Raw genomic sequence first — 22,776 nt, forward strand, 5'->3', positions numbered from 1 at the left:
ACAGTTTGGCAGCTCCTCAAAAGACTAAACATAGAAGTACAATAGGACCCAGCAATTCCACCCCTAAGTATATATTCAAGAGAAATGAAAATATGTCTCTATAAAAACCTGTAAACAAATGTTGACAGGAGCATTATTCATTATAACCAAAAAGTAGAAACAACCCAAAAGTCCATCAACTAATGGATAAATAACATTACTAAAAAGAAATATTACTCATCCATCAAAAGAAATGAAGTACTGATTTATAATGCAACGCTGATAACCTTAGAAATATTGTGCTGACATGAAAAAATGCTCCACGTCACTCGGCATCAGGGAAATACAAATCAAAACCACAATGAGATACTACCTCACACCAGTTAGAATGGCTAAAATTAACAAGACAGGGAACAACAAATGTTGGCAAGGATGTGGAGAAAGGGGAACCCTCTTACACTGTTGGTGGGAACGCAAGCTGGTACAGCCACTCTGGAAACAGTATGGAGGTTCCTCAAGAAGTTAAAAATAGAGCTATCCTACAACCTAGCAATTACACTACTGGGTATTTACCCAAAGATACAGATGTAGTGAAAAGAAGGGGCACATGCACCCCAATGTTTGTAGCAGCAATGTCCACAATAGCCAAACTGTGGAAGGAACCAAGATGTCCTTCAACAGATGAATGGATAAAGAAGATGTGGTTCATATATACAATGGAATATTACTCAGCCATCAGAAAGGATGAATACCTACCATTTACATCGACATGGATGGAACTGGAGGGTATTACGCTAAGTGAAAAAAGTCAATCAGAGAAAGACAATTATCATATAGTTTCACTCATATGTGGAATATAAGTAATAGCCTAGAGGATCGGGGCGCCTGGGTGGCTCAGTCGTTAAGCGTCTGCCTTCGGCTCAGGTCATGATCCCAGGGTCCTGGGATCGAGCCCCGCATTGGGCTCCCTGCTCCGCGGGGAGCCTGCTTCTCCCTCTCCCACTCCCCCTGCTTGTGTCCCCTCTCTCGCTGTGTCTCTCTCTGTCAAATAAATAAAAAAAATCTTTAAAAAAAAAAAAAAAATAGCCTAGAGGATCTTCGGGGAAGGGAGGGAAAACTGAATGGAAAGAAATCAGAGAGGGAGATAAACCATGAGACATTCTTGACTCTGGGAAACAAACTGAGGGTTGTGGAAAGTAGGTGGGTGGGGGGATGGGGTAACTGGGTGATGGGCATTAAAGAGGACACGTGATGTGATGAGCACTGGGTGTTATATGCAACTAATGAATCACTGAACACTACATCAGAAACTAATGATATAATATACATTGGCTACTTGAATTTAAATAAAAAATAAAATAAATTTTTAAATTTAAAAAGTATTAAAAAAAAGAAATATTGTACTGAGAGACAGAAACAGTCACAAAAGACCAGATACTGCATGCATTCATTTATATGAAATGCTCAGGACAGGCAAATCTACAGAGATAAAAAGTAGATCAGTGGTTGCCTGGGCGGGGGGACGGAGGGATTAGGAGATAATAGCTAATGTGTAGTTTCTTTTGAGGGTGATGAAAATGTTCTAAAACTGATGATTGTGGAGATGATTGCACAACTCTGTGAATACACCAAAAACCACTGAATTGTGCATTTTAAATTTGTAAATTGTATGGTATGTGAATTATAGCTAAATAAAGCTGTTATTTAAAAAAAAAAAAAAGAAACCCAAAAATATCCTAAATTTTTTCCATATGGTTCCATCTTCCATTTAGAACATTCTCCCAAAGACAGCAAAGTACATGCATTTCTTTCTACTCTTTTAGTGTAGTACTTTCTGCGGCACTTCAGAGCTATTTGGGCCAAACCTGCAGCCATGTGGGTGGCCCCTTCCCTTGCAGTGCTCAGGGTCAGTCCACTGGCCCATCCCCCTCTGGAAAGGCATGAACCACTCCCATTGACTTGGAACATTGTACACCTGTTTTCCCTTCTTTCCTTTGTTGTTGAAGAACTAGCAAAGTCCTAACTTTTAAGCTCCAAATGTTTTAGGATTAATTCTAGCTTCCTCATGCTATCAGCCGAAGAAGGCAGTGGAAAATAATTCTCAACAATAGTTGGTCTACGATTTCCTTTCCATTTGCCTTCAAAATAATTTATGTGCTTTTTTCACAGATTGAAATTATCAATTTCATTTTGTTATAGTATCAGCACTCCCAGAGCATAATGCTCTCACTGAATAGGGAGTTGAAGGAAAGCCAACTGAGGCATTTCTAGTATTCAGGGAAAAGCCACTGCAGAATTGAACCTTTGTTTTAGAATAACCATAAAATATATAATACATATGCAGATTATGAGGTTAGTGATTTTATTCTTTAGCTGATTCCAGAACTATAATCGACACCTCACTTGTGTCAAAAAATAAAGCAGAGCATATCCTACAAGCAAACACACCTTAAATATTTTATTGAAAGGTTTTTTTCAAATCAATGTGATATCTAAGGACCATAGTTAATTAATTCCCCATCCATTTCCTTGAAATAAGCAGGAAGAACCTGGACATGCTGGAAAAAGTCCTGGACCAAAACTCAAGAAACTTGAGTTTACATCCTGGACCTAATATTTAATAACAATGAAAACTCCCAACTCCACAAACTTCTTTGAGCCTCAGTTTCTTTGTCTCTAATATGGGTATAATAACAATTGTCTTGTCTAACTCACAGGACTGTTCTTAGCAGCAAATGTAAAATGTATTTGAAGAAAAATATAAAAGACATATACAATATTAAGAATTATGAGTTGGGTGAGAGAATTGAACCTTATTCAGTATGAAGTCACCTCCCCTCCCTTTGGTTACCAATTGTTTTCTGCAAGCATGGACCCTTTGAGGAGACTAAAATGTACTGAGTATCTTTTTAGGTAATGGCAGAATTTAGCACTACCTCAGGCATTTTGTTTCATGCTTATGTCATTACCATTTTACAATGAAGAACTCAAGAATAAAAGAGGTCAAGTAACAACCAAAGTTACACAGCTAATGATTATTAGAAAAGGAATTAAAACTTAACCTTAAACTCATGTTTTTTCTACTACATGATACTGTCAGGGGAAATTCTCTTTTCCCCAACCTCTTGAATTGTTCCAATCACTTTAAGGCATCACAAATTACAGTGTCTGCCATCAATAGCCATGAAATGGAGAAAGATGGACTGAAGACTGTTGTCAAGCTCAATGGCAATAGGTTTTAATTTGCCCGGGACAGTTTCTGTCTACATTGGTTATCCTAATGTAATTATCAACAGTGCCCTCTTTGCACTCCCAGAAATGTTTTAGTTTGGACCTGAGATGTTAACATTGACTTTATACCATGAAGGTTAATCAGAATCATCAAGGAATTAGATCAGTACTTCTCAACTGTTATCACTAGATATCAAAATTATAAATCTTTAAATGTATAAAAATTTATATATATTTATATATATTTACATATTTAAAGATTTATAATATATATGTAAATATATATAAATTTATATATATATATTTAAAGTTGTATGCAGTTAAAAGGGACAACAAAGATAGAAGAAATAGAGAAGTCATCAGCATGTAAATGAAGAATTGTGATACAGAATACATCACCATATTCAGAAAAAAAAATCCACTCACTCATAATTAGATATTTTAAAAGACAGCTTGTAAAAACAACACAAGTTAACACTTGATATATCCCTTTGCCGGGAAGCAAGCAGAGTGAATAAGAATGCATTTTCTACTCCCCAAAGAGCTAGGTTGATTATGTTGACCCTTCTGTGTTCCTATGAGTGTGTTTTCCAGTGATACACCTTTTGGGAAAAATAGCAGTCTCAAACCAGTACTTGATTTTGCTTTTCATCCACCTCCTGATTTTAAAAAGACAGCAGGGGTCTGTCACCTTTCACTCTTGACATTGCCAACCTTAATATTTTCTTATATTCTTATTGAATTAGCAAATTCATGGTACGGATGTGGAGCAATTGGAATTTTCACTCACTGCTGGTGAAAGTGTAAATTAGTATAATCACTTTATAAAATTGAAATATCTACCATAATTGAATACGCATTTACCCTTTAACTCAGCGAATATTCTTTTAGATATAAACCCAACAGAATATGTATATATCTGCATCAAAAGACTTATTCAGAAATGTTCATAGCAGTATTATTCATAGTAACCCCTCAAAGGAAACAACCCACATACCCATAGAGTACCCATTAGAGTAGATAAACGAATTGTGGTTTATTCATACAATGAAACACCACACAGCAATGGAGAGAGATGGAATGAAAACAATAGAACTATTCCTCTGTACAAATGGATGTATCTCACAGTTGTGTTTAATGAAATGAATTAGACTTTTTAAAAAGTATTAAATATGATGCCCTTTATGTAAAATTTATAACAAGCAAGTCTAATACACGATGTTAGAGTTCAGGATCATAGCTACTTTGGGGGAGGAGATGAGGGTGATACAGAGACTGGCATGCGACAGATTTCTGAGGTCTGGTAATCTTCTATTTATTGATCTGAGTGGAGTTATAGGGTGTGTTTTCCTTGTGATAAGTTGAGCTGATGCTTATAATTTTTTCACTTTGATATGTGTATATATATATTTGATATGTATATATATATGATATATGTGTATATATAACACTTTAATAAAAATATATATATTCTTTGGCTGTTGTATGGAGAAAATAATTTCTGGGAGAAGAATGGAAGCAGAGTCAAGCATGGAGCCCACTGAGACGATTCAGGTTGAGATGTTAATTTAGACCAGGGAGAGGAAGTAAAAATGAAAGAAGGTGAAAGCACTGGGTTTGGAGGTAGAACTAACCGGCTTGATGGGGAAAGAGGCAATGAGGGAAATGGAAGAATTCAAGTTGACTCATAGGCTTTGAGTTTGACCAACTATGTGATGAGAATGACCAGTGGTAGAAATCAAGAGCCAGGTTTTGGACATAAAAAGCTTGAGATGTCAAAATTATCAGCAGGACATATAAATTTGAAGCTTTGGAACAGGTTTCCAATCATCAGCATATAGATAATATTTATAGCCATTACACTGGAAAGCTTTATAACTAATTCAGTTCTCAACCCTGCCCTATTCAAAATTTTACCAGTGACTATGGATAAAGATATAAACAAAATCGCAGATTAACAATAAAGTAATACAATGAAAACTGTCAAAAATAAAAAAAGAAATTCAAAGCATGATAAAATTTAGTAGGAATAATATAGTCATCCTGTTAAGGTCAAATAATCAATTACTTCATATTAGCAGATGACCTAACCAAAATACAAACGAATACAAGAGACTTAGAAAGTTTAAATCCAGGGGCACCTGGGTGGCTCAGTCGGTTAAGCAGCTGCCTTCGGCTCAGGTCATGATCCTGGGGTCTTGGGATCGAGCCCCACATCCGGCTCCCTGCTCAGCAGAAAGCCTGCTTCTCCCTCTCCCTATGCCTGCCGCTCTGTCTACTTGTGCTCTCTCTCTATCTCTCTGTCAAATAAATAAATAAAATCTTTAAAAAAAAAAAGAAAAGAAAGTTTAAATCCAATGGTATTAGTCTGAATCAGCACCAGGATAGAGCAGCCAAAGAATCAGTCTAGAGATCAATACCCAGAAGGAAATATAGTATGCTTGCTTTCCCCCATACTGCTGAGACCCCAGACCAAGTGTTATGCTTTATGTGTGATTTTGAGATAAGAAACAGGATCAGAGAAAAAGAGAATTAGAAGAAGCATTCGGGAATATTGACACAGGAAAAACAATTGTGGGAAATGAATCTGTTCATTTAGTAGGAACGGGGGCTAGTTTTTAAAAACTACTTTCAAACACTTCAAGGGCTGACATTTCACAGTCTTATTTTAACTGTAGAAGGCAGAAAATGATATGGATGGATGGACGGATGGAAGGAAGGAAGGAAGAATTTCAGATAGATGGTTCTGGAACAAATAATGAAGAATTTTATAGCAACCATATTTGGGTTGCTTATAAAATAATTCCCCATTGCTAAATATTCCTACAATCTGTAAGATCAATTATGAAGATTTGTTGATGGGTGAACATTGGTCTAGAACCTCTAAGTTCTTCCCAACCCTGAGATTAATGAGCAAGACTATGTGATTGGGGAAAATAACATTTTGGAAAAGAAGAGAGCAAGAAAGCAAGAAAGAGAGGAGGAAAAAAGGAACAGTTCCATCATGGAAACACTTTCCCTGGAAGGAAGAAAACAAACCAACAAGAAAACACCAAAGAAACTTAGAAGAAAATAAGATCCATGGCAGGAGTGTAAGTCCTCTAAAGGAGGTTCTAATATCCTAAAACATCTCCCTACACCTAAAAGGAACTTACCTGGATTTTATTCTGTTCCTTTTTTTTTTTTTTTTTAAAGATTTTATTTATTTGACAGAGAGAGAGATAGCGAGAGCAGGAACACAAGCAGGGGGAGTGGGAGAGGGAGAAGCAGGCTTCCCGCCGAGCAGGGAGCCCGATGTGGGACTCGATCCCGGGACCCCGGGATCATGACCTGAGCCGAAGGCAGACGCTTAACGACTGAGCCACCCAGGCGCCCTTTATTCTGTTCCTAATAGATAGTTGAACTCTGACAGATAATCAGCATCCTATAATTATAAATAATTTAAGCAGCATTCATTTGTCACCTCTTGTGTCTTGTATTATGCTATTTTTTTAATGAAAAAGACTTGCAATACATACATGGTGAAATTGGAGAAGCTTTTCCAAAGTGATAAAATAATAACTCTATTTTTTGGCCCAAACATTTAGCTATTTGTGTTCTACTCCTTCAGAAAATACTTTGCTTTCATAGTAAGAGTCTTCAGAACCAAGTAATTTGAGTAACATGCCCTTTATAGCAACATTCTGCAAATTCTACTATTTCCAAATAAAGTAGTGTGCAGTTTTTCAGGGCCACAGTGTTTTACTATCTAAGTTTATTTTCAGTGACATGTTTATCCAAGAGCTTCCAATGACCACAATAATTTTTAAAAAGGAAAAAGCATACTCGTTAGTAAAATATGTAATTATGTGAATGTATGTAGACTGATAATAAGTGACAAGCAGAATCTTACATTCATTCACTATTATTAAGGAGAAAATGTCACTCTATTTGAGAAATAAATGTTATCATGTCCCAAAAGTGAGATGGTGACATAAATACAGATGTTATAGGAAACAGTGCATATTTCAATGAAAAGTTGATTGTTTCTCTTGAAGATTAGCATGATGAGAATGTTCTGAATGCTCTGAAGGATTCCTATCTTTTTAACAAAATGCAAACATCCATTAAAATTGCTTTTGAAATCAGACATTTATTCACTTACTAATTGTTTAACTAGAGGAAAATTACCTTATTCAGAAACACAAGAATGCCAATAGTCCTATATACAATGTGTTTAATAGAGTAACTTCTTTAAAAAAAATAGAGTAACTTCTTTAATATCTACCTTTAGATGCAATCCTCTCATTGTTCTAAACAAGGAACCTAGAAGTTAAAAAGCAGTTAGCAGACAGAGGGCCTAATTGGGCTTCAGTAGCCCAGAAAGAGTGGATAAAAACACCTAAATTGCTTAATTTATTTTGTGCCTTTAAGTAGTGTAAAAATCTGCCTTATAGTTTTGTGTAACCACAGAACAGAAATAGACAAATATTATTTTAGTAAACTCTGTAGAAACAAAATTCTTCCCACATATTTATTGATAGAAAAATATAATCTAAAAATTCTCCTGCCCAACCCATTGGCAGTCTTCCAGTCTTCCATCTGCTCTGTGCAGTTGTATTCCCTTTGCTCTTGATTCCCAGATGACTCTCTCGAGCATTAAAGGTCACCTAGTAGACACTAAAACACTACTTTATAAGAGTCAGGTGGAAGATACTCTGTGTTTTTGTCTTTATTCTTATATAGGAAATATGCACTAATACAAAACAAAACAAAACAAAATTTCCATCCTTTTTTCTCTTGACTAATATAGATTAGCTATGTTGTGTTTTTAAATTGGCATTTACTCTAAATGAAAGTGAAATAACATTTGTAAAAAGAAGAATTACTAGAGAAAACAAAGGCTTCAAATTAAGCTATACTTTTTCTGTCCAAAATAAAACCCCAAACCAAGAAAACAACCTCTAGATTTGTTGTTTTATTAATTAGTAATCTTACTGTACACATTTCAGTTGGTATTTGGAAAACATGTAACTATTCATCTTTATAGAAATATGTTCCCATTTGAATATAGAGGAAGTTGTACTTACTAAGAGGTTAACTTGAAAGTTAGTGCTCACCAAAAGTTAATTAGCGCCAATTTCATGTTCTGGAAAGATAAAATATCAAAGTCCTATGCACATGTCTTATTTATGTATACAGTATTCCAGAAATGAATGGGATACTCAAAAGATTAAACAGGAACATCCTTTACTTATGGAAAACAGGATAAGATAAATCTGAAATTAATTGTCATACATTGTTTTGAATAAGAATGGAATGACCTATCCTCTCGGCTCTAATCATGAATATGGACTTTTTTTTTTTTTTAAGATTTTATTTATTTATTTATTTGACAGAGAGAGAGACAGCGAGAGAGGGGGGGAGTGGGAGAGGGAGAAGCAGGCTTCCCGCTGAGCAGAGAGCCCGATGTGGGGCTCAATCCCAGGACCCTGGGATCATGACCTGAGCCGAAGGCAGACGTTTAACGACTGAGCCACCCAGGTGCCCCGAATATGGACTTTTTAAGAGTGTACTTTTCTATTGTGTACTTGTCTATAGTGTACTTGTCTATTTCTAAGAGTTACGTATTTCCAAACAAAAGTTAATTCTGGAAATTCTTGCGTATGAACAGAGGTTTTTGGCCAGAGGAGGCGCTATTTGAAAGAGCCAGAAGATTAAGTCGGCACTAATTACAAACAAATGACTATGTCTTAATATTAAACTAAAATTTCCCTGGTTCACTGGTACAAGGCTAATTTTACCTAGAACGTAGACAAAAAGACAAGTGATAGGTAAGAAAAAAAATTAACAAGCTTTCATTAAATGCCATACAACTATCTGGCACACCTCACAACAGCTGATTATTGAATAACTTTAAATAACAGGTATTTTTTTTTATCTGTTCCTTTAAATTATTTTTGTGGGAGGCTGTGCTGTGTATTGAGGAGGGGATAATTGGAGGGTGGGGATGGAGAGAGGAGAGGATGAAAAGATACACTGATCAAGAAGGACTAGGGGACAGGGAGTTATGCAAGAAACAGTTTATGGGAATGGGTCGTACAGGACACTGGCGGTCTTTCCACAGAGAGAATGGGTCGTACAGGACACTGGTGGTCTTTCCAAATTTCTCAGGTTTAGTCCTTGCTGGTTAGAGAAGCTTAAGCAATTGCCTGGCTGTTCACTAACAGGTCCATGGACTTCTCCATTAAGGTCACCTAAAACTCGAAAAGCTATTCAGTTGCCAAAGAGTCTCAAAAATCACTAAACCTTACAACCCGAGGGAATCAAGAGGTCCCAAATTTCCATTTTTCTAGCTATAATTATTCAAACCATTCTGGCCCATGGTAGGGAAGAACAGGAGGTTGCAAGGTACACAGGGCCTGAGAGTTGCTTCTTGTTGGTCTCTAAATGAGGTGTATGTATCCCTCAAATAATATCAGCATTGTATTGAAAATCTGTAACTAATCAATGATAAAGGGTTCTTCTGAAAATTTAAGAGAGCAAACAAGTATCCTTAAGTTTAATTTCAAAAATCCCTGGAATTTATGACAAATTGGTGTTACAATTTTTTTTAAGTGTTCATTAAATTTTTTTTTAAAGATTTTATTTATTTGACAGAGACAGACACAGCGAGAGAGGGAACACAAGCAGGGGGACTGGGAGAGGGAGAAGCAGGCTTCCCGCCGAGCAGGGAGCCCGATGTGGGGCTTGATCCCAGGACTCTGGGACCATGACCTGAGCGGAAGACAGAACCTTAATGACTGAGCCACCCAGGCGCCCCTGGTGTTACAATTCTGAGATTTATCCTAATCATGGGTTTGTAAATGGACAGCTGGAGCTTAATTTTTCCCATTCACATGAAAAACTGTTTCAACAATGTCCTATCTAAGGGTTCTCAGCCTAGGAAAGGAGGGGAAAGGTGATATTGGTCCCCAGGGGACATTTGGCAATGTCTGGAAATGTTCTTGGTTGTCGTAACTGGGGAGTGCTGTTGGCAACTAGTGGACAGAGGGCAGAGATTCTGCTAAACATCCTGCAATGCATAAGACAGCCCCTCACAACAAAGAAGGATCTGAACCAAAATGTCAACAGTGTTGAGGTCGAGAAAACCTGGTCTACTCCAAATGTTTTAAACATTATTAACTCATAATACTGTATGGTGAAATTAAGGAGTCTTTATTATTTTCATTAATAACCAATTTCACAATGGCAGTTTGAAAAACAGACCCTGCCCTAAAGTTGTATGTAAGCTATACAGAAGGGAAAAAATGACACCTTTGTGATTTGTGAAAGAAAAAAAGAAAGAAAGAAAGAAAGAAAGAAAGAAAGAAAGAAAGAAAGAAAGAAAGAAAGAAAGAAAGAAAGAAAGAAAAGAAAAGAGTGGAGAGAAAAAATTAGCTATTTTTATTCATAAAGGCATTCACATACAAATTTCAATGAACCAGAAGAATCATCTTCTCAGACAACACATTGAGAAAAGTGAGGAACAAAATAATTATAAACTATCCTACTAATAAAACTAATCAATTATCAAGTTGTTATTCTTCAAATATATTAATAAGCCATCTGAAGATCAGTGCTCTTGTCAGAAGCTATAACAGCTAGAAGATGAATGTAACAGTATGTATTTATTATGAAATTTTTTAGTTCCCTTGGTTATAGGGCAATTTTAAAAAAAACTAAAGAAAACTATGGAAGGAGTGATCATGTGATTTGGGAGATACTCATGTGCTCAGCCATTTACCTCCAACCCACTTTCTGTCGACTCCCTTTCCTGGTAGATTTCCCTTCCAGTTAGTAGGGACCATTTGCTTTGGTAATCACTGGTTTAAACCCCTTGAGAACAATAGCTAACACTTTCTAAGCATCCACTAATAAGATAAGCAAAATCATTTTTATAGCTCCTCTCAAAAAATCTTTGGTATTAAAATGGCAAAATGAACAAGAATTTCATCAGAATAAGAACCTTACACAGATCAATCCATGGGGGAAGTGCTCAATAAAAATTTGTAGTGAATGAATGAGTGAATCCTTCTTTTTTAAGCTCTATGCTAAATACGACAAACCTAGATGGGTTTCTTTTAGCTTAGGTTTTAGAGTCATATTTTCATAAATACCCATCATTTTACAAATGAATCTATAATCTAAGCTGTCCCATTAAGACAATGTTAATTTCTTCTGCTTTTTGGCCTCCTGGCCCTGATGCCTGAAAAATGAGTCAATTACTTTTGATAACTATTGCAAATGTCTTACTAATCCCACTGGAAATGTAAACGTGATCAGAGGACAAAGAAAGGAAAGAAGCTTAGCCAGATTTTCAGCCACTGCTTAAACTAACTCTAGCACTATGGGAATGACTTTCTTCAGCAATATCTTAAAATCTGGGATTATTTTAAGAAAAATAAACTTTTACAAAATGTTAGTTAGCTATAAACCCATTTCTTTTCCGTTTCCTGGTAATCATTATTATGAATTTTCTTAAGTATTAAACTCTTCTAGTCACTTTGATAGTTTTTGGGCAACAACTCTAGAAGAGCCCCAACTCTTAGAGTCAGTCTGCTTAGGTGAAAGGAGGAGGTAGAGAGGAGTAGAAAAAGCAGTAAGCAAAATGTCTAAGGCATCACTTTGGAATGAACTGAACGTGAATAAAATTGGGAAAGGAAAGTAAGAAAAGAGAATGGGCAAGTAGGACCACCTTTGAGACAGGAGGGGCACCATGACAGGCATGAGATTCAACCATGGGGTTACAACCCTGCTATCCATTTAATTATTAGAAATATTGAGATTTGGCTCCCAAATATTTTTCCTATTCAGATCCTGCTCTTTGTGTATGCTTTTTATTGTTTCAAAAAGTCTTTTTTTAATAAGTAATTCTTCAAATCCAGTTCACACACCAGGATTTAATACGTGCAGCAAGTTCCAAATACACTATATTTCAGCAATACTTAGTGTGTTCCTACTATGTCTCAGGCCCTGAGCAAACAGCAGGCACCCCCACAAGTGTAAGACCCTTTTACTTCTGGCAAATTTTCACTAAGTACTTTCTTGGTCCCCAAACAAGTATCAAAATCCACCAGACTTAGCCTTTATAAACATGCACAATCCTCCTTTCTGAAAGCTTTTGAGTGAGCATTCAGCAGTCTGATTCTTCTCCTGCAGAGTGGCTTTATGATAGGGGTTTGTTCACATGTTTCCTACAGGTAGTTGTGGATGTGACTGCATTGACATCTTTCAACAGGGCTTGATTCAAAGGCAAATTAAGAGTTTTAATTTAGAAAGGAAAAAGAGAGAGAGACATCCTCTCTGCTCTGAGAGTGCAAACGCCTAGGGACAGGGAGCTCACCAAACTGACTCCATTTCCTCACCTTGCCTCCAGCAGGCTCCCACATCTGTGGGCACGGGGACAGCCAAAGAGCTGACGTGCTTCCTGGATCCTCTACCACTTGTGGGATTGCTTGGCAATCAGGTGTGTCCTGTGTGTTAGAGACCATGTGAGAGTTCTACAGGAATTTAATTCTCAAGCGACAACTATGTGAAGCAGGAACAACTGCTCCCATTTTTTAAAAAGACTTTTATGTATTTGAGAGAGCGAGCGAGCAAGCAGGGGGGAGGGGCAGAGGGAGAAGCAGACTCCCAGCTGAGCAGAACCCTGGGATCATGACCTGAGCCGAAGGCAGACGCTCAACCGACTGAGCCACCCAGGCGCCCCCACTTGCTCCTATTTTACGAGGTAGCTGAGGTCCCGAGCACACATAGTAAACGGTAGAGCAGGGAGGTTAAGACAAACCCTGTGATTCTATACCCGTGCTCCTAACCACCTAGCTGCCTCCCTGCAGTAAGTCCATCATCCCTGGACAGCTCTTAAGAATCCCAGTTCTAAGCATCAAGCGATAAGACCCAGGGGTCTCTCTGGCTCCTCTGTGGCGGGAATACGGGTCCTCGTCTCCAGGGCACGCTCCGCCCGCCTGTGCAGGGCTGGAATGTGCCTGTTGGGAGCATTCACAGCCGGGAGGCAGACGTGAACCCGGCCAAAAAGTGGCGGCGGGACTCTTCTGGGCGGGAGCCACCTCTCCGGCTGCGTCCGGTTCCCGCCCCTCAGGCCCGGCAGCGAGGCCGGGCTCGGGTTGGGCCCCCACCGGCAGCGGTAGCCCGCAGCTGGAATCAGCCGCCGCCCGGGCCGCGCGGGGAGAGGCGAGGCGGGGCGGGGCCGGGCGCGACGGGAAGGGGAGGACGCGCCGGCCGGGCTGCAGCCGCCGCCGCGCACCGAGCGCCGCGATGGGGCTGGAGACTGAGAAAGCAGACGTCCAGCTCTTCATGGACGACGATGCCTACAGCCACCACAGCGGCGTCGACTACGCGGACCTGGATAAGTTCGCGGACTCGGGCTCCGACCGGGATCCCCACCGGCTCAACTCGCATCTCAAGGTGAAGAAGCCTGGGGCGGGCTGTAACCTGGGCCCCGCCAAGGCTTGGGGACACGGGTGCCCCGTTTACCCCCGCCCCGACCCCAACCCCCACCCTCGCCACTGGGTCAGCCGCCCAGGGTCTGGGACCCGGAACTCACATAAGGTGGGGTCGCCTGTGTAACTAGGAATTCTTAGCCAAATTCTTGTGTGCCCAACCTCACCCTAAGAGAAGGTAGGGCACCCAGCCAGCTCCTTTCTCCTCGCTTCTCCCACCGGAGCACTCCTGGTTCCCCGGGCTTTAGGTTGGGTGACAGTTGGGGATTCCTGTGTCTTGCCTCTGCAGGTGGGCTTCGAGGATGTGATTGCAGAGCCGGTGTCTACACACTCCTCTGACAAAGTGTGGATTTGCAGCAATGCCCTCTTTGAAATCAGCAAATACGTGATCTATAAGTTCCTGACGTTGTTCCTGGCTATCCCCATGGCCTTCGCTGCAGGAATTCTCTTTGCCACCCTCAGCTGTCTGCACATCTGGTGAGAAGGGGCACACCGGGGTGGACCGACCTTCTGAATCGTAGGAATGTTCTTTGCCACCTGCCCTCTGCACTCCCCTTCTCCCAAGGCGCGCTTGTAAGAAGAACACGCATCAGCTCGCCACAGTAGCAAGAACCTGGAGGCCTTGAAGGGCAGTGTGCTTTCTTTAGAATCATAGGTTGAGTTAGGAGTTTAAACAGAAGTAATGTTCCTCCGCCCTCAGGTGTGAATTTCCTTCTGATGTTAATAAGGCCCAGCTGACTGGAGGTGGGGACCTGGAGGCCATGCTTCCTGCCCCAGGCTGTTCTCTTACAGGGCTGAGTTATGACTTGTGCCAGTGGTTCTGGGCAAGGCTCTTATTTCTTTTATCACCTTCTATTCAGTCACCACCTGTGCCTGGGCTAAAACAAAAGTGATCTCTGAGCAGAATGCCAGTGACAATATAATTGAACAGGGATATCAGGCCTGGTTAAGAGTGCTATGGAGGGGCTACTCCAATCCTGCCACTAGCAAATGGTAAGGATGAGACCAGAGGAGATGCTGTGTGTGTGCAATTAAGGTGAGGGGCCCCCAACAGAAATGAATGAAAACTCAAGCTGCAGGATAATGAAATGAGAAGGACTCCAAAGTACTTTTTCACCTATGAGACAACATGGGGAGGGGCATCAACTTAAAGGGAAAATAAGTATAGAAACCTACTGGGCATTAATAGGATGTTTTGAGTAACTTTATTTACACTCAAAATGCATCATAAAACTTTGGAGAACTTTTTAAGCACTAAAAAATTTTTAAAGGAAAATATTATATTTATGGTTTTAAAAGATACTTACTTTGTCCTGAGAGAAAGAGCATTATGATCATCCCCCAGTATTGCAACAGTTGTCAATATTGTGCTTTAGGGCAGTCCTGGCAAAATGTATAATCCTAAATGCCTCCATGTCTTTCCTAATCACTTCATATGCTATTGCCACACCCTAACACATGTTGTGTTCATTGTTAGAAGTTAAAAATTATTCTCAATTCCCCTTTACCTTGTAAATCAATTTCTTTTAGTTTCTTAGCTAGCTAGTTAGCTCAAGCAGATAAATTTATTGAGTGCTTAGTTTGTGCTGGGCACTGGGCCAAGGATGAGTAAGATGTAGGATCTGCCTTCAGTTTATTCAGCATATCAGGGCAGCTGGCTATGTACAGAAGTAGATGCTGAGGAAAACTGTTAAACCTGTTGAGGAAGAGGGAGGCACTGGGAAGGCTTCATAGAGAAAAAGGAGTCTAAAAAGTCTTTTAAAGGATAAATAAAAATTCTGGGTGCCTGGGTGACTCAGTTTGTTAAATGACCAACTCTTGATTTCAGCTGAGGTCATGATCTCAGGGTCAAGAGATGGAACCTTGTGTCAGGCTTGGCGCTCAGTGTGGAGTCAGCTTGAGGATTCTTTCTCTCCCTCTTCCTTCTTCCCTCCCCCTACTCACATGCTGTCTCTCTCTCTCTCAAATAAATAAATAAATCTTAAAAATAAAAAAGGATAAATAAAAATTCAAGTAAGTAAAAGACAAAGAACACCAATTTAATTTGATCACTAAAGATGGAAAACAACTAAAATATATTGAAAGTGACAAAAGACTGCCAGAGGAATGAAAATCTCTGCCTTTATACATAAGCAAATTCACAAAGGCCAGATGTATAGTTAGCTCATAGTCTGACAGTAGCACATGGATTTTTTAAAAGAGGCCTAAGCCAGCCCATAAAATTTTGGATTCCCAATTAACCAAAACCAGTCATCTAACCTCTTTAAAAAATATGAAAAACTGAGTGACCACATAGCATATTGTGAAATGTTGGCTATTAAGCTGTTTGGAAACACAGAGTGCCATATTTATAATCAACAAAGCTGGGCTTTCCTAAAGCACTCGCTCAGGAATTGAAAACAAAATGGTTTTCATTTACTAAATGGTGGAAAGATAGAAGTAAAGCTACAGTTACCAAATGATGCTTCTCTTCACCTGGCTGTCCTGAAAACAGAAGGTGTTTTTTTGTGTGCAGTGCTTCCAGTGGTGAATCATCAAACCATTTCTTTTTCAGACACATAAAATGTATTATTTAACCTCAGCTTGTTTTTCAAATTACAATCATGTGGGTCATTAATATTTAACAATCATCCATTCATCATCAGGCAGCTGTGATTGCAAGTAGAGGAGTTACTTCAAACAAAAAAATGCTTAAAAGTTAGTTTAAAACTATCTTGATAAAATAGATTTATCATTAATGGATTACATTCCCATGACATGATAAGACCAGATCAAGGAGAGGCCTTATAAAAAAACAAACCTATTTGAGTGAGCCTTTCTTCTGCATTGTTTTACTTCTCCTTCTTTCTTTTTCTTCTTTTGGCAGGGGTTAGGGGTTGTTATTACCAGAGGTTGTGAACCAGAGTTATGAAAGTGTGCAGTATTAGATATTCGAACCACATCACATCGTCACAATGGATCTGATTTTAGATTCCTTAAACAAACAAATAACAACACCACCACCACCCAGAACTCAATCTGGTGATGTTGGATCCTAGGTCAGAAGTACAGGTCATGAGGGACCAGTGGGTTGTTTTGATACCATACCACATTCAGACTGAGATAGCCACCATTTGGCAAGAGCAGATTATTGGTCATAAGGGGATCATATCAAAGAAATGTGGCTGGAGCTCCCTTACCGTTTGTTTTTGCTGGGATGCAGTTCAAATAGATAGTCCAACTTATAGAAATATAGTAGTAGCAATTTCACTTCTTGAAGAGATTTTTAATATAGCAAATTGCTATGACAATGCAATCTACATGACACTACAGTTAATACAAAGCTAAGAAAAAGTCTCTGTCCCAAGGGCTTTGTCCAATGGAGGAATGTATAATCTTATAAGTTATAAGATTTCTTTAAGAAATGTTTGGATCGGGTGCCTGGCTGGCTAAGTCGGTTAAGTGTCTGCCTTCGGCTCAGGTCATGATCCAGGAATCCCTGGATCAAGTCCCTCATCGGGCTCCCTACTCAGGGGGGAGTCTGCTTCTCCCTCTGCCCTTCACCCCCTTCGTGCTCTCTCTCTCAAATAAATAAATAAAAGCTTTAAAACAAAAAAAAACAGAAGTGTTTGGATCATTGGATCCTCTGACCCACAGTGAGAGAACAACAACTTAAAGAAAATAAAATGAGTTTACCACATCCTATCAACTGAAGTCTCAAAAGTAAGCAGTTGTACTTTGCTGAACTGGAAAGTCCACTTTTGTCCTGTGCTTCATTCCCTTTTAGGACATAGAGATCTAAGAAGTTATGGGATAGAAAATGTCTTATCCTAAGGAAGAGTGGAAAGTATATTCTCAGTGAAGTAGATTCGGTTAGGAAGCTTTCTGATTTAAACTTCAATTTGAGATTGTTTTGTTTTCACTGTATATTCTGACTTCAAATTGTTCTACTTATATATGATGGCATCATATGTACATTATAATGACAGCATCATATAGACATTTCAAGGGTGCATAGTAAGCGTTAATCCTTATAGCCAATCTGTAAGAGCTCCTGTTCTACTTTCATTTGTAGTGATATGCCCAAGGCCACACATCAAATGAGAAACATAATGGTAAAAAGTCAAAAGTTGTCATCATTCGGGTTTCTATTCAACTGTTTAGCTTTGAAACACCTAGTAATTAGTTTTCTTTAAACATTTCTTTAAGTCTTAGCACTTGGAACAAAATATGAGATAAATATAAATGTGTATGCAGTCCATATGAATAATTCAGTATTCTAAAAATATCTCAATCAATCCGACAGTTGCCTGATCTTCCCTTCCCTGTTGGCTAAGCACAACAGACCTTTATTTAAGTCACATTTTAATAGCAAACCAAGAAAATCAACCTTACTTCCTTGTGCCCATACAGATAATAATAAAAATTCCATTCAGGCTACCAGCAATTCCTGAGAATTCAAAGATACTTTTGTGCTCAAATAGCACTACTACAATAGAGAGCATTATTCAGAGGATTACAGAGAAAATTAATCAGCCTGAGGAATATGAACATTTGCAGTCATCTTAAGAAAAGACATATGGAAAAAATAATTTCAGGATAGTCTGGGTTTTTTTGTTTTGTTTTGTCTAAGAGTTCTGACATGATTGCAGAGTTCTTTTAACTCTACCACACAGCTCTTTTCAGTGTATGTAATTATTATGAAAAATTAGTAATATTAAGCATGACAGTGCTAAGTTCACTTCAGCCCAACCTTTAATAAAGGTCAAGGATGTCTTCACTTAAAGAGCTTCCATTCAAGTAGAAAAGACAGAAGTATAGCCATCTACTTATGATACCCTTTGGTAAATTTAAGGATTAAGAAATTTTGCTGTAGTACTTTAGAAGCACAAAAAGGAAGTGTCCAACCCAGCCTGGCTCAAGGGGTAGGGAAGTGGAATGAGGCAACGGGAAAGGCTACCAGCAAGCACAACTCCAGGGAAATACGAAGAATTAAGCAGGTTAATGTTTAGGGGCAGAGATCAGGTAGATACATTTACCGTTTTATTTATTTTTTTGTTTTACTGTTTCAGATAGCATGCCACCTATAGAAAGAATACTGGTGTTATCATCTACGTGCCTGTTTATTTTTTTAAGCAACATATCTCTGTGCATCTTATCACTATGTGGGTCACTGTTTATTGACTTGTTTCAAATGTTCAAATTTAGGTGAATTAGGCCATTATTATATCTTTTCATGCATGTGTAAGAGTCAGTGGCCTCATTTGGCAACACCAATAATCCTTACACAAATCTCTTCCTCCATTCCAGGATTATAATGCCTTTTGTAAAGACCTGCCTAATGGTCCTGCCTTCGGTGCAGACAATATGGAAGAGTATAACAGATGTTGTCATTGCCCCATTGTGCACAAGTGTAGGACGCAGCTTCTCTTCTGTCAGCCTGCAACTGAGTCATGACTGAACACTGGGACCCCAGGTCTGGAGTTCTGGATACTGTAATACTTCTTGGTTGTTATAATGTAAAAGCACTACTGTTCTGTTCCAAGCGTTCCCAACTGTTCTAATTAAGAAAATTTTTAAGATTGGCAACCACATTTAGAAATGTTTATTGGCAGATCTTTTCAAATAATGCTTTTCTAATTAATAGTCAAGGATTTCACTTCTAACTTTAGAGCCAGAATTATACAATGGGTTGGCAACACTTAATTTTAAAGGCAGTTTTTACTTTAGTACAAAAGTATACATTTTATAATGATGAATTTATAAAGATCAAGGGACATTTCTCAAACACTGTAATAGTTCTGTGCACAACTGCTTGTAAAATTATGGAATTTCTTATTTTTTTACTCTGAAAGTAATACTTTTAAAATTACCTTTGCAGATAAAGTCATGGGAATACTTACAAAAAAAATATACAAAGATCCTAGAAATTATAGTAACAAAAGCATGCAGTGGTGATAGGCGCTATCAAATATAATAGGACAAATAAATGTGAAAATAGATAATGAACGTGTGTACCTTTAAATAAGATATTGTTAACCTACAGGTCTATTTAATAAGATGTTTCATTGTACTGTATATTTTGTACTTAATGTAAATGTTGCTCTAATCAGATTGCTTTTAAGTACTTTTATTATATTTGTTATCTTGTTGAACTAATATATAGAATGAGTAAATGTCTCTTTCATGGGGAACTTCATTGGTGAGATTGCACTGTCTTGATTATGTAAGCATATATATCTTCTTTGGGAATAGAATGTAAAAGAGTGATATACAAGGTTTTTCTTTCTAACTTTTCCAAGCAAAATCCTGAAATGTTTTATGACTGAGCTTTTTCTGGCTGTGACCTTAAAATTAATCCAAATCTAACTGGTATTTCATCTGGGAGATGCTTTCGCTCTTGTAGTTAGAAATTAAACTTGTGGGGCGCCTGGGTGGCTCAGTCAGCTGGGTGTCTGCCTTTGGCTCGGGTCATTATCCCGGAGTCTGGGGATCGAGCCCCGCATGAGGCTCCCTGCTCAGTGGGGTGTCTGCTTCTCCTTCTGCCTCTGCCCCTTCCCCTGCTTGCGTTCTCTCTCTCTCTCAGATAAATAAAATCTTTAAAAAGAAAAAAACAAAAAAAGAAATTAAACTTGTATTGCATTCCTGTTAATGTCTCACTTTACCTTCAAGTAATACTGGTGCTATTTAATAACATTTTACATAAAGGCTATTTCTGACACTTAAGTACTATTTCAACTACAGTGATTCATGGAGAGAGACTTACAGGAAAGTTGTCAATTTTTTGGGCCCATGCTCTTGAGCTACTATACATATATATATATATGTAAAAGATTAACAGATACAGACTTTCATGATGTTGTCTGATATGGGATTTGTTACACAGTATAAAATTATTCTTATCACTTTTGAATTGTAGAGTCCTATTTCAATGTTATGAGTCACTGTTGTTTTAAAAATCTCATTATTCCAAAATGATAGGCATGTACAAAAGATGTCTATGATGTAAGTGGTTACTATAATTTACACATCTTAAAAGTGTGTAAATGCTCAAATTTCAGAATTATTATCAGAACCTGAATTAACATTCCTTTGAATATCTTCATAGATGACAAATCTTCATTCAATGAAGATTAATTTTACTTTTCCAAATTGCCAGGACTGGTGAATATAAAGGATGATTTAACTGGAATACTATTGGGGGCCAAAGTAAACAAATGATTAAATTATGAAACTCCTATCCTTTTGAAGAGAAGCTACAAAAGAGACTTCAAAACTGCCTCTAGGCCATTGTAGCATCCTTAGAAAAGATTCTCTTGATCATTACCTTAAAACATTACCACTCATTTGACGACATAGATTTTATGTTAGTTAAAAAGATCAGTCTCGTGACTTTACAGTTATACTATAAACTATACAACTATATAGTTGTATTTAAAGTGTTTTTAAAAATATTTGGATATGTTGATTGGCCAAAAGTATTTGATTAATAAAACATGCATTTAAATAAATCATAAGCTTAAATAAATCATATCTTTTCAAATAGCTATCGATAAGTTTTAAAGCCAAAATATATAGCAAAACATTAACTTTTAGCAGGTGAGACATATGATTTCCGTATTTCTGAATAGCATTGATTATTCATTAAAATTAATTTTTTTTGAGATTTGCCATTAACTATTTTATTTCAAAGACTGAAATTTTGTACCAAGTGGATTCAGGTTTCATATGCAAATATGTTGGTTCTTTTATTTGAGGGTGGGGCAAATAGATGAGTATTTGTAATAAACTTTCTAAAAACCCATAAAATGTGTTCATTGTTTTTATTACATTAGATAAGAAACTGATCAATAAAGAACCTTTTTAAACCTTGTTACAAACCCATAATAGAAAAAAATACATGAGTTACTGCTTATTCAGGAATATATCTGCGAAAAATTATGGGATTGGTAATTTAATTATTTGTTTTCCCAGCACTTAATCAAGTTCCCTATAAATTTTTCTATCATTTGATGAATAGTATACGCAATGAATTGTTCACAAACCCATCATACTTCATCTTCCTCATGAAATGGAAGTCTCTTACTAATCCTAAATAAACTGATATTTCTGTTTTCAATTTTTTAAATAAGAAAGTAAAACAATATAAATCACATGTACTTGGATACTGGTATCATGAAGCCCGACGAGAGTCCAAAATTAGTTTTGGAAAGTGAGTATGAGAAGAGTAGTTGCTGATATTGGCATGGATTTTCTCGTCAGTTAATCTGGAAAAATGACCAACCTCTAATAATAAAGCAGGTGTTTGGCTTTCTAAAATGCTTTTTATAGTTTTGAAGAACTTAAAAATCTCCTCTTTTCAATAGTCATCCACATCCCATTAATTTCTTTAGATGCCTTTCTTGGGAAGCTGTTCCAGTGCAGTGAAAAGGGCCCTGCCCTCCAGATTAGGCATCTGGATTCCAGGCTCAGCACTGCCATTACTGAGGTGTGTCACCTGCAAAGGGTTTAATCTCGGTTTCAGTTTTCTTATCTCTAATGAAAGGATTGAACTAAAGGATCTCAGGAGCTTCCCATCTCATTGCTTTCTGGGACTTCAGTAGGATAAAGACTTGCCTATGTATATGCAAACCAATCTAGCTGTTCAGACCAGGAATTTTTTAAAAATCACAGATTTTCTATCAATTAGAGGGCTGATGTGCGATAAAGATAATAACGAATACATTTACTTTTCAATCTTCAGTTGATTGTGAAAATGAGTATGTGCCTTTGATTCTCCATGACGGGGATTCCTAGACCTTTAACAATTCTGATTCTTTATTGTTGTTACATTTTCTCTGAAAATAATGTTTAATTCTATTTTTTAATTAATTAAAATATATTTTATTTGAAGACGTTTCTACCAAAATCACTGCTATAAGACCGTAATCGTTGCCATCTTCATCTTTTGCCTAGCTAGTTGTCACAGCCTCAATGGGCCTCACTTCCAGCCTTCAATGATCTTCTCCAATCCATCTTCCTTTTCAAAAAATAGAGTGATCTTATCAAAACTCCCCTGATATTCTCTTGCATAAAACAATCAATTGTATGTGACTGCCCTTAGACC

General features: G+C 37.8%; 1 protein-coding gene and 1 long non-coding RNA gene across 2 annotated transcripts in view; one reads left to right on the forward strand and one right to left on the reverse strand.

Moving 5' to 3' along the window:
• Positions 1–22,776, reverse strand: part of LOC118543168 (uncharacterized) — a 336,665-nt gene that overhangs the window by 171,077 nt on the left and 142,812 nt on the right. The window lies entirely within an intron of this gene.
• Positions 13,388–21,479, forward strand: CAV2 (caveolin 2). Its single transcript, XM_036103948.2, has 3 exons — positions 13,388–13,656; positions 13,981–14,168; positions 18,981–21,479. Exons 1-3 carry the CDS (start codon positions 13,507–13,509, stop codon positions 19,129–19,131), a joined length of 489 nt encoding a protein of 162 aa, XP_035959841.1. The 5' UTR covers positions 13,388–13,506; the 3' UTR covers positions 19,132–21,479.

The sequence above is a fragment of the Halichoerus grypus genome, chromosome 12 (genome assembly GCF_964656455.1).
Source record: "Halichoerus grypus chromosome 12, mHalGry1.hap1.1, whole genome shotgun sequence".
NCBI classification, from domain to species: Eukaryota; Metazoa; Chordata; class Mammalia; order Carnivora; family Phocidae; genus Halichoerus; species Halichoerus grypus.

Excerpts from the sequence above, each read along its gene's own strand:
- CAV2 (XM_036103948.2), top strand. The coding sequence starts at position 13,507 with ATGGGGCTGGAGACTGAGAAAGCAGACGTCCAGCTCTTCATGGACGAC. Across the intron at positions 13,657-13,980 it reads GGCTCAACTCGCATCTCAAG|GTGGGCTTCGAGGATGTGAT; the intron begins GTGAAGAAGCCT and ends TTGCCTCTGCAG. Across the intron at positions 14,169-18,980 it reads CTCAGCTGTCTGCACATCTG|GATTATAATGCCTTTTGTAA; the intron begins GTGAGAAGGGGC and ends CCTCCATTCCAG.